Source organism: Ipomoea triloba, chromosome 3 (assembly GCF_003576645.1).
Source record: "Ipomoea triloba cultivar NCNSP0323 chromosome 3, ASM357664v1".
In the NCBI taxonomy this organism is placed as follows: domain Eukaryota; kingdom Viridiplantae; phylum Streptophyta; class Magnoliopsida; order Solanales; family Convolvulaceae; genus Ipomoea; species Ipomoea triloba.
In genome coordinates this window covers 8,455,801-8,468,094 of record NC_044918.1, presented here as the reverse complement: position 1 = coordinate 8,468,094, position 12,294 = coordinate 8,455,801, and the positions used below count along the sequence as shown (strand labels likewise).

At 37.8% G+C, this 12,294-nt stretch overlaps 1 protein-coding gene and 1 long non-coding RNA gene across 2 annotated transcripts; one reads left to right on the top strand and one right to left on the bottom strand.

Annotated features, from left to right (window-relative positions):
* The first annotated feature begins 6,320 nt into the window (after positions 1 to 6,320).
* LOC116012355 (protein NEN4) lies at positions 6,321 to 9,002 on the top strand. Its single transcript, XM_031251878.1, has 5 exons — positions 6,321 to 6,844; positions 7,644 to 7,690; positions 7,788 to 7,851; positions 7,950 to 8,027; positions 8,536 to 9,002. Exons 1-5 carry the CDS (start codon positions 6,407 to 6,409, stop codon positions 8,725 to 8,727), a joined length of 819 nt encoding a protein of 272 aa, XP_031107738.1. The 5' UTR covers positions 6,321 to 6,406; the 3' UTR covers positions 8,728 to 9,002.
* LOC116012356 lies at positions 8,517 to 9,399 on the bottom strand. The gene is made up of 2 exons (XR_004097139.1): positions 9,058 to 9,399; positions 8,517 to 8,945 (listed from the first exon to the last, which is right to left on the bottom strand). It is a non-coding gene; the product is annotated as an uncharacterized LOC116012356 (long non-coding RNA).
* Positions 9,400 to 12,294: the final 2,895 nt, after the last annotated feature.

Below are 12,294 nucleotides of genomic sequence, written 5' to 3'. Positions count from 1 at the left end.
TTCTCTTTCCACAAGATTCTATGAACTCTAATTCAATGGGATATTATGATTTCTAAATTGTAATACCATATTTCTTTCTCTTTTTTTTCCCTCACAATTTTCCTAGTTTGACATGAAGTAAAGGCTAAAGACTTAAAACAATAATTTAATAATCAAGAAAATTTAGATTTTGCCCACAATTTAAAAATGTGAGAAAAGTATTACTTTATTTAGTGTGTATTTTGGTTTAGAAATTTTGGGTTGAGTTGCCTTCCCATAATTTATTTGTGTTGTTGTAATAAAATTAATAATACTCAACAAAATTAAGGATGAAATATTGTCTTAATTAAGAATGTGAAATATTATTTAAAAGCAGGGCCGAATCTGAGCATGTCTAACATGAGTGACGGCATAAGGGCCCCAATTTTTTGGGCTCCGTATTTTTAATATATATTTATAGTTTACAAAATTTTAGGCTAAATGCATGGGGATTGGGCCAAATTGTGATAAGGTCCCATTGGCAATTGCTTTAAAAATTCAAAAAAGACTCTTGGATGTAAATCGTAGAGCATTTTATACTCATTGTGATAATCATAGTCTTAACTTGACTTTGTGTGACATTGCAAATAATTGTGGCAAAGCAAGAGATTTCTTTAGAGTAGTGCAACGTATTTACACATTATTTGCTAATTTCACAAAGAGGTGGCAAGTAGTGTAACAAATCTAACTCTTAAGTCATTGTCATCTACTCGATGCAGAGCACCCCTCCCCCATGTTTCGGGGATAAGGGCCGGACCGAGAAAAGGAATCGAAAGAGCTCCAGTGTGACCGGGAGGTTGTGGCGGCTACAGATTCGTGGAAAAGCACGCCAAGGTGCGGTGCGCGTTGGGGCTAATCTGCCCGGGCAGCACCCCATAGTATTTCATAAAGCCCAGAAGGAAGGGCTGGAAGGGGAACGTCAGGGGGACTTTTAGGGAGTCTAAGTGCATCCCGAGCCAATCCCCTTGGGTCCGATCAATTATGTTGCCGAGCGACCTCCTGGTGTTGTACTTGACGATCCCGGACAGGAGGGACGAGGCCTCCTCCATTTCACCATAGGTCAGGAGGCTGGTATGTTGTCGTAGGCCGTCGCTACTTAAGAAAATCCTCCCGGTTGGTGCTAAGGGAGTAGAGTCGACCGGTAGCCCGGCGAGCCAATCTATATTCCTAAGGGTTGCTAGGGGAGGTTTACCCCGACCTGAGGTCCCCACTTCCGTCACAAGGGGCTCCGTCACGGGTCGGGACTCGGCATCGGCGGCGGGGTCAGTTGGAGGAGTGTTGGGGCTTTGATTGGCAGGCCGAGAAGGTCCCTTAGGTTCCCCCGAGTATGCCTCTATGTCGTGTATTACGGAGTCGTAGGACGAGACCGTGAACGACCCGACCTCAATCGAGCCGTCGTAGCTACGGACGGACATGTTCTGGCTATCAGACCCACTCATGGTTGTACCTTGCAAAGACGAGGAGATGTCTTACTAAGGGTAGTCCAGGGCGTAAAAGACGCACAATAAAAAGGGCTAAGGCTAAAATAAAGTAATTCGGGTAGTCGGTACTTGTAACGAAAAACGAGTTGTGACGCGATCTCGGTTCCGGTCTGACAGGGGGCTCTGATGCTCGAGAAGCTCTGGCTCGTGGGGTGAGGTTGCGTAAAGCGAAGCCTCGCCATGGATTCCCATATTTATACTTTATAGATGGCGTGGGATCAACGCGACGATTCGTTTCCTCGTAACCCCTACGCTACTTCCTAGGGGTCGTCCGAGCACGACACGTGTCAGCTAGGGCTGACGTCATCCCGCATACCTTCTTCTTGCGTCAGGACGGCGGTCGAGCCTGGGGGCCTATCTGTTTACCCTAGTCCCCGTTCTCTTCGGAGGTCGTCGGAGACCGGGCTGGGGGGGTAGTTGATAGGGATAAAATCTCGATCTACGTAGCCCGGTAAGGTCTACCGGTCTAAATCTCAATATCGGTCTAATTAAAGTTTACCGGACTATTGTCGCTTATGAACCTGACTACCCGCCCGGTTTAATTAGGTCGGTTGGGTATTTTACCCGACCTTGGGGGTGACCATGGTAATCAAGCGTCCTGACCTTGGACCTAAATCTCTTTCGTCTAAATCTCAACCCGTTCGGGGTTTACACCTGGCCTTCACCCGATAGCCCGCGGTGAGGACCGGTGTATGCTTGACGCGCGTAGCGCATGCCGCCAGCCCGGAACCTGTCCCCAAGTACAGGTATAAAAGGCGCATTTAATGCTGGCAAAAGGACTTTTAGCTGTTTCATCTATATAATAGTTAAAGGGACCGGGAACCTCTGACCCACTGTCACGTAGACCGATTTCGCATAGGGTATACCGACCTGTACCCATTTGAGTATTAATAAAGAGTATTTTATTCACACCTCCGTATATTACTCTATCAAATCAGTAGTATAAAATCGAGTGCGAAAAGTAAACACAGAAACAAGGAACTAACACACGATATTGTTAACTCAGTTCGATACCTCAGTATCTATGTCTGGGAGACGGTCACAGTTCATCCAATCCACTATACTCAATAGCCAACGTACAGAAGGTAAGAGAAGAAGTTCTCACCCATGTGACCCTTCACAAGGTAGGTACCCGACTGACCTAGGCTTACAATAGATTGCCAGGACTGGTGATCTACGGTTCAGAAGTCCAACCAAGCCCCCTTGTTGGAGAGCTACTCTGATGCAATCCGTCTTGATGACTCACCCTTCACTAATCCACAGTTGCATAGCCTCTACGTCCACAGTTTTAGCATCAAACGATTTTGCCTTCTCAAGATCTTTACAATTCAAAATTCCAGATCTCTAACAGCTTGAGAAGATGATGATGGTCAGAGTCAAAACACTTTTAGAGCTATGAGGAGATGGTTACTTTCTTTCAATCGATAATCTTTCATCTATTTCTTCTTGAACCATCGTACATCTATTTATAGAACTCTGACCTTGATAGCATGGTAAACCTTCATATCGTAATCTTTATTCCTTAATTACCATGTACCCTTTGAGGTGTTTTAACTGATGAGGACTTTCTTGTAATATCACCTCTTTGCCAGAACTGCTCGACTTAGCTCAGCGAGTATAGGTCAGTGAAGCTTCATTGGATATAATCCGGACACTTTGATGTAGAGTTTGCTCGATCAGATCTTCACTCTTAACACTAACAAACTCTAGACATAACCCTATCTAATTTGCCATAATAAATCAGCCAATTAAATCAGTGAGGTTTAGACTTTAAAATCTAACAAAATTTATCTTGAAAGTCATGCAATACTAACCCCAACTCTGGACTTAGTTGATAGCATAAATGAGTATATGAATGATATGAACGAAGCTGAAGGTGCAAATCTGATTCAAATGTTGATATGTTGTCAGACTCACACCTCGGAATTTTTGATTGACATTAAATGTTCAAGTGTTCCAAATCATTCATCGACGCTAAAAGTAGGCTCGCCGGTGATGTTTTTAAGAAACATTGACCATTCATTAGGGCTTTGTAATGGTGCTCGGTTGATAGTTACTAATTGGTTGATCGTGTACTAGAAGCTAAAATTATGTGTAGAGCTCATGCAAGAACAATGGTTTTAGTGCCGCGAATGTCTCTAACACTTTCAGATCCAAGGCGCTCGGTTGATAGTTACTAATTGGTTGATCGTGTACTGGAAGCTAAAATTATATGCAGAGCTCATGCATGAACAAAGGTTTTAGTGCCGCAAATGTCTCTAACACCTTCAGATCCAAGGCACCATCCAAGTTCCAAAAGAAACAATTCCCTTTAATGCTTTCGTATGCGATGACAATAAATAAAAGTCAAGGTCAAACTTTATCACACGTCAGTTTGTTTTTGAAGAAGTTCGTGTTTAATCATGGTCAAATATAATGTATGTAGCAGTTTCAATGGTAAGTAATCCGAGGGGTTAAAAGATCTTGATATGTGTGGATAATGGAGAGTCTTTAAGTACAACAAAAAATGTTGTATATAAAGAAATTTATAAAAATTTGTAATTTTCTAAACAATTTTTTTTTATTAATGTAGTTCATTTTTTTTATTTTAAAATTTTTATTTATTTTTATTATATTGCCAAATTTAATGACCATGTATTGCACATGTGCAAATACTAGGCAAAAGCAACTGCAATTTTGGTGTTCGCCAAATCAAAAAAACACATTTTTTTTAAAGGGTTGAAATGCATATGCTATATGCATTTGACTATTATATATGCGTTTGATCTCCCACTCCATGCACACTAACTAATCCATTAATCAATGATGCTTTTAAAAAAAAAAATAGTTCAAACACATATACCATGTGTTTGAACCTTTTTAATTTTTTTTAAAGGGTTCAAACACATATGCTATATTCATTTGACTATTAAAAAAAGGATAAAGGGCCCCATATACATTTGATCGGTTGTTGATTTGCGAAACTTGTGGGGTAATAACTCTTTTATAATTTGGATAAATTTTGCCGAAGTAATACCTTGTGTATTCATCAAATCAAAAGGTGGTGACGATGCCAATGGTTATGGTTGGCATATAGGTTATACGCATATGTTGCCAATTTTATTTTATAAGTTATAATGCATTCAAACGCATATGGCATTTGAGTTTGACTATATTTTTAAAAATAAAATAAAATTGACAAACGCATATAACCTATGTGTTTATATTATTGTTGTTGTTATAAAACACGACTTAAATGGATATTGTGTATGTATTTGAGTAATGTTTTTTTTTTTAAAGGTCCTTACACATATTGCCACTCATATTATTGGTTAATCCATTATTAGTCTGAATGACGCTTTAAAAATAACAATGTGTTTGAACTTTTTAATCTTTTAATTTTAAAGGGTTCAAACACATATGCATTTGACCATTAAAAAAAAAAATCAATGGCCCCAATATGCATTTGATCCATTATTGATTTGCGAAGCTTGTGGTCTAATAATTCTTTTATAATTTGGATAAATTTTGTCGAAGTAACCTTGTGTGTTCATTGAATCAAAAGGTGCCGGTGGTGATGATGCCATTGACTATGGTTGTGCACAGTTTGTTTCGATGAACACAGTACACAATATGATTGGGAGTTCAAACACAAATGATATGCATTTGAATTTTGAACTTTTTTATGAAAAAAACACGGCTCAGAAACATATATGCGTTTGATAATTTTAATTTCTTTTAATCAATATAGTCAAATGTAAATGCCATGTGTTTGAGATATTAGATTTAAAAAAACACACACACACACTGCATGTGTTTGAGGTGCTCAGGTGCACCAACTAAGAATATAAAAATACAACAAATTAAAGTTCATACTATGTGTTTTTATATATATATTTTTTTCAAATTGTAAAACTAGATTTAAGAAAAATATGAAAAGTATTTAGAAAATGCATTTTTTATTTGACAAACACCAAAATCATATTTTTTACCAAATAAGTTTTACCTATATTTATTCAAATTTTAATAGTTGTTTATTTTTGTCCGTTATTTTTAAAATATGCCTATTCCTGTTAATTTTCGATGGCTTCAAAGAGTAAAACAACGGGGCCAAGCTTTCATGTTAAGTTTGACAGGTCAAAATATGATTTAGCGTGTGGCGTGTTGCCATGTTAGCATGCGTGCCCCACTATAGGGGGTAACTATATATTAAATAACTTTTTTTTTGCAAAACTATATACTAATAATTAACTGACGTAAGAGAAAAGAGAACAATGCGATTACTTGGATTGGATTGTTCCCAATAGCTGTTTGCAAAAAGTTTCACCAAAAACTTGGAACACCCCTCCAAAGAATTAAAGATAAAGAAAGAGGAACTACAGCACACTTGATCACATAAATGAAGTTTGGATATATAATCTATCGAACCGGAGGAGCATGGGATTTCTGGGATTGGGATTTTAATCTTCTGAGAAGAACGATAAAGAAAGAGTCAATAAATTTTGCATGAAAAAAGCAGCGGCAAAGCATCAAGCATGCAACCATACAAAATAACGCGCAGTCTCTTCCAATTTTTCTATATTCAGAATACAAACAATATTTTAATCAAAATTATTTTTGAAAATAAAATGAGTTTTGCCATTTTGGTATTCAGAATAATAAGCACTCACCTATGGATAACTGGAAAACAGGTTAGGGACAACTTGATCTGAACACCAAAACTAGAAAGACTTGAATTACAAGACAATCAATCTCCCAAACGCATGAAAGAATATTCTTATTCACCATCATATCGTCATCCCATGAATTCAGTATTCTTGTCTTCTCTTTATATATAGTATAAACCAATTCAACCTATCATTTCAATCGTATTCTTCCACGCCGACTTTAATTCAAACCCAAAACTTAGTCTAGTCGAAACCAAAAGAATGGCGAGCAACGAAAGGGCATCACAGATCGTGTTTTTCGACTTGGAAACGACGGTGCCGAAGAAGGCAGGACAAAGGTTTTGGGTTCTGGAATTTGGGGCAATTTTGGTGTGCCCGCGAAGGCTGGCGGAGCTTGAGAGCTACTGCACGCTGATCAGGCCGGGGGACTTGTCGGCCGTGGCGTTAAGATCAGGGCGGTCCGGCGGAATAACACGCGGAGCGGTAGCTAATGCGCCCCATTTTGAGGAAGTTGCAGACAAGATATTCGACATTATGGATGGTCGGATATGGGCAGGACATAACATTCAAAGATTCGACTGTGTTCGTATTAAGGAGGCCTTTGCTGCGGCCAGCCGCCCTGCGCCGCTGCCTGTCGGGACCATCGATTCTTTGGGCGTTTTAACACAGAAATTTGGCAGAAGAGCTGGCAATATGAAGGTATATTGTGTATAGTATATGCTTATCAAGAAATCCTACACTTTATTAGAGCAAATGCCAATTTTAATCCCGAAAATGATAATTTTGGTCCAGGGGTTTACTACCAGTTTTCATCTATAACTAATGTTTTTGTGTTAAAATTGATTATGCCAGTCATCCCTAGGGTTAAAACATGTTAGAATGTGTAATTTTTAAGGGTATTTTTGTCCATTCATACATTAATGAAATTGGTATATTATACATTAATGGACGAAAATACTCTTACAAATTACACAATCTGACATGTTTTAGATGAAAGGGTGACCGGCTTCGTCAATGTTGGCACAAAAACAATAGTTTAGATGAAAATTAAATATGTGAACTAAAACTATCCTTTTGCTAATACTCCTGAAACCAAAATTGGTATTTGCTTTTATTGTTGTACAGGAAAAATTGTAATTTATACACCTCCATAATATTTCAATTATAAATGTTACTCCTGAATTATTAGTGGTGTAAATGTTTTTTCTCAATTTTCAAAACGGTACATATATTGTCTCTCCCGTACTGTACAGAAAGGGCAAAATGTGTACCATTTTAAAAATTAACGGACGACATTTACACTTGGGATGGACAATATATGTATTATTTTGAAAATTGAGGAACACATTTACACCACTAATAATTTAAATGTGACATTGACAATGGCGGCATAAATTACAAATTTTTCCTATTATATATTATATACATAATACTTTTTTTTTTTTGAGAACCTATACATAATACTAGTCTCTTTGATAACTGTGGTATTGGCATTTAGATGGCAACTTTAGCAGAATACTTTGGACTTGGACAACAGAAACACAGGTTAGAGAAAATCTAAATGACAATTGAAACATAATTTATTGGATCAAAGGAAGATTTGACGCTAACATCTGTTTAAACTATGATTGATTATTTCCAGGAGTTTGGATGACGTTCGCATGAATATGGAGGTCCTCAAGCATTGCGCAACAGTAATGTTTTTGGTAATTAATTGAATAATATTCATTAACTTCATTTTCTTTAATTTGATCATTCCGTTGATAAATGTATGGACTCATACATTTTAATTTGTAACTACTAGGAGTCGAGCCTCCTGGGTATGGTGAATAACGAATGCCGTGTGACGCCTAACATTATGACGAGAAGCAGAACTGCAATGGTACGAATCACTGAATGGATTCCGTTTTAACTAAAAGTTTAAGTTAATACTAAGTTTGTATGTTAATTATTTTACATATATTTAACAATATTGTAAAAATAGGTCAAGGCCAAGAGGATTTAAGCCCCTATGCCAAGGGGATTTCAGCCTTAGGCAACTTTTAATCTGTCAAGTTAGGCGCACAACTCAGTCGAATGGTTTTTTTGCCTGCTTGACTGCTTCTCTCCTGTGTTCCTCCAGTCATATATTCAACCATCTAACATATGTAATTGGCTAGTTTGGAGATTTAACAGTCTAACAACTCACAGTCATATGTGAAAAAAATAGAGACAATATACCCAGATTACTTGACACCGTCGGGGTGTAGGCGTTTCCGAGCCCCCGACTAGTGCCTCTGCAACATTGATATTTATTCTCACTAGTATGCACAGAAAGCGAGATTAATTATGTAATGGCGTAAAAGTATGGATTATATTTGGAGATGTCTGATTTCTTGAATTTCACTCAGAATTCATTGAAAGAAAAATGGCATACTTGTTCATCAGTTACAACAAGAAGCAGTAAAGGGAAGTTGAGATGCAGAGAAGAAGAAACAAGCAGAAAATCACCAGCAACAACAACAACTTCCCTTGGATATCACAGAGCTGTTCCTTACACTAGGCAAAGGGCACATTTCATTCAACTCCATTCATCCTCATAATCCACTTCTTCATCAACTTTTAGGCTACTTTCAGAAACAAAGTGTCAGTTGTTGTTGGTTTGGGTTTCGATCTGAATTCTGAGCCTCCTAACATAACCTTCATAGTCCCCATCATCATTCTTTATATTTTTTTTTAGTGTAACATTCCATATCCCAGAACTGTATTTGCATCATTTTATGCAATTCCAGGTCCAGAACCCAGAACAAGTATACATAGTCTATTGTAAATTTAAAAAAAAAAAAAAAATAGATAGTAAATTTCAGCCTTTTGCTGCCATGGATTCTTTATTACAAGCAATGTTAATAGCGAATAAATCCAAAGGGTCTTACTTGGTGATTGCCTTATCATCATCACCCTGTGATCCTTTGGCTATGTTCTGTTGCTGCTTCTTCCATCTCTCAATCTCCTTTGCTAGTAATGCCTTATTATCATCATCCTCGTCTTCATTCTTGAATTTCTTCAACACAATCTTTCCATTCTTGATTTTGTATGCCAAGTTAAAGCACATTTTTTTTTTTTTGGAGGGGGAACTACTCTGCCTGAACAGTCCCTTCTGGGTACCTAATAAACAATATATTTCTTCCAATCTTTATATGATTTTTGTCTTTCTTCCTTCGATGTTAAGGTTTCGATTTCTTGTTTGGGCCGGCGATGGGATCAATGTATTTTGTAGCGTCGTATAATGCTTGGTTTTTAACCACCCGCCCTAGAAAATTATTTTACGTACTACTAACCAATCCAATGGTCAGTTGGAGCCCTTCTTTTTCTTCTGCATAAAATATATCACGGAGCAAGTAGTGTCCCATACTCCAATAATTAAAAATAAATAAATAAATAATTAGGTGATCCTGCTTTGTCGGGCTAATGTTAAGTCTATAAGACCCCGCCCCTAGAGTTACTGTAGAGATAAATCGCGCAATCAACCCATTGGTCAGATCCTAGTCTTCATATGCCCACAAAGATTCCAATCCAGACCTGCCGCCTCCAATTATGACTTTTAAGTCAAACAACAAACCAACTATACTAAGTCCCGGGACTCTAATAATTTTTTAAATGTACTTTATATACATTCATATAAATAAATTTATTAATGTGATATAATTCATATGATCATATCTATATATGAATATGATTTGCATTTGTGCACATAGAGACGTTGCATTAAATATTTTCTTATAACTTTAACCATTGTATGAACGCCTTTATGTAGATTTTCTTAAAAAGTTTCATTTTAAATTATTCAATCAAATATTAATATTAAAATTTTTCTCAAATATAATGATACAATTTGATACTCCTCTTTTCTCATTTTATAAGATATATCCACCATTTGTTAGTGAAATCATTACTCACATTTTTAACAATTTTTTTTATAATTTTAAAATTTTAATTTTTTTGTTTTTAATAAAAATGTTAATGTAGTTTTTAAATATATAAATTATATTAACTACTCTTAAATTAATATTTTTTTAAAATTAAATTGTAATAATTTTAACCCAATCTTGTTGTGCAATTCATATAAAATGAGATGAAGAGATTTTTTAATAAGGTTAACCAATTCACCTAGATGAATATGTAAAATCTTAACTATTTTCATATGATGTATACATGTGAAATAAGAGTTCAGCAAGTACTGTTTTATCAAATTTTAGAGGACATCTAATTTAGATTATATTACATAACTATTTTCAAAAAAAAAAAGAAGATTATATTACATAACAGTACTGTGAGTATTAGAATGTTATACATACATCATAATGGAAATGTGAAACTTGTAGGTGGTGAATAAGTTGATACACCAAAAATAATATATATATTTACGAAATATATATAACAAAAAATAGAAATTTATTTGACGGAAAAATAACCACAACAAACTAGTACGAAACTAGCACAAAAGAATTTAACATTTAGAAAATTAATACATCCAAAATTTGATACGATATATAACTCTATATATATATATATGATGGGTAAATATGCACATGTATTAGTCGGTCCGTAAATCACCTGTCCGTCGGTCACCCAACCTGTCCGTCAACGGTCACCCAAACGGTCCGTCGACGGTCACCCGGTCCGTCGGCCGTATGATCGGAAGCAACACACCTTGTGGATTGGAGGCTCACGAGCGCAACAGTTGCTTGATGTGACGACCGACAACTTTTCGGGAACAAGGGATCCGTGTTTTCATCACCTCGAGTAACTCAACCACTTCGAGCAAACCGATGCGCATTTTGCGGAGTGACAGCCCATATGCCCTCCACTTGCATATCAGACACCATGTGCATAGTGAATCCACTTTGTATAAATAGGGGTCATTCCCCTCACTGGAAAGGGAACTCATCAGTACTACACTAATACACTTGTGATTTGCTCATTCGTCTCTCTTGCTCTCTCCTTGTTACTGTTCGTCACCCGTAGAGCGATATAGCTTCTTACCGCTCAGTCGTCAACCGGTAGAGCGACCGATTGACCGGCCGAGCGGCATCCTTCACCACACGTAACACACGTATCCGTAGCGTAATCGTAGACCCGTTTACATTTACGCTATCATTGGCGCCGTCTGTGGGGATTGAACGAGTCACTCTGTTCTATCCCTTTATCTTTTCTTTCTTCACACTATTATCCATCTTAAAATGACGAACAGCAGGAGAAATCGTAGCCGAAGTCACATGCGAAAGAGAAATTCAACCCGTCGGGTGACTAAAGCAGTTCTAGAGGACGATTTACGCCAACAATTAGATCGGTCAAGGAACTTGAACAACGAGCTCACGTCCAATCCGTCAAGAAAAAACATACAACCAACCCAACCGGTTGGTTCGAGCGAATGCCTACATGCTGGACAAACGAATTTTCAAATGACAATTACATGTGCCATGTTGCTGCCAGTAGGCCAAACGTTGACCTCAACGCTAAGTATATTTGGAGGGAATCAAATACAAGGAGCACCGCAACATGGACCCACACCGATGTGCCAACCAGGGCTGGGAACTCTTGGGTACTATGTTACGACACCCACCCCCCGAATGACGACGAACCCTCAGAGTCCTATCGCTCAACAACAAATGCCTCAACTTTTCGATGCACAACAGTCGCATCTACAACCTCAAGGGAGCAACCAAGAGGAAGTTCGATTGGCGAATCGTGCGCAAAGACTAGATCGAGAAGAACATAAAAAGCATCGACAGGATGACGTCATACAACGCAGAAGTGTTTTCGACCGAATTCGAAAGAGTGCTAAACTCCGATTGGGGGTTCGAGGTAACCATGATCGACAAACATCACAGATGATTACAAAGAAGCGGCTCAAAGAACGCACTACAAGCGGAACGGAAGGCTTAGCTGGTTGGGTGGACAACCAAGATGCATGGAAGAATGGGTCAGCTGTCTGACCATGGGATCCTACAAGTCTTAGACTTCTTCGTTTGGAGTTTTGTTCGACCTGCACGTTCGTTTGGGGTTGTGTTCGACCTGCACGTTCGTTTGGGGTTATGTTCGACCTGCACGGATTTTCGTTTGGGGTTGTGTTCGACCTGCACGAATTTTCGTTTGGGGTTTTATTCTAC

Coding starts and splice junctions, on each gene's coding strand:
- LOC116012355 (XM_031251878.1), top strand. CDS start 6,407: ATGGCGAGCAACGAAAGGGCATCACAGATCGTGTTTTTCGACTTGGAA. Junction 6,845..7,643: donor GAAGAGCTGGCAATATGAAG/GTATATTGTGTA, acceptor ATTGGCATTTAG/ATGGCAACTTTAGCAGAATA. Junction 7,691..7,787: donor CTTGGACAACAGAAACACAG/GTTAGAGAAAAT, acceptor GATTATTTCCAG/GAGTTTGGATGACGTTCGCA.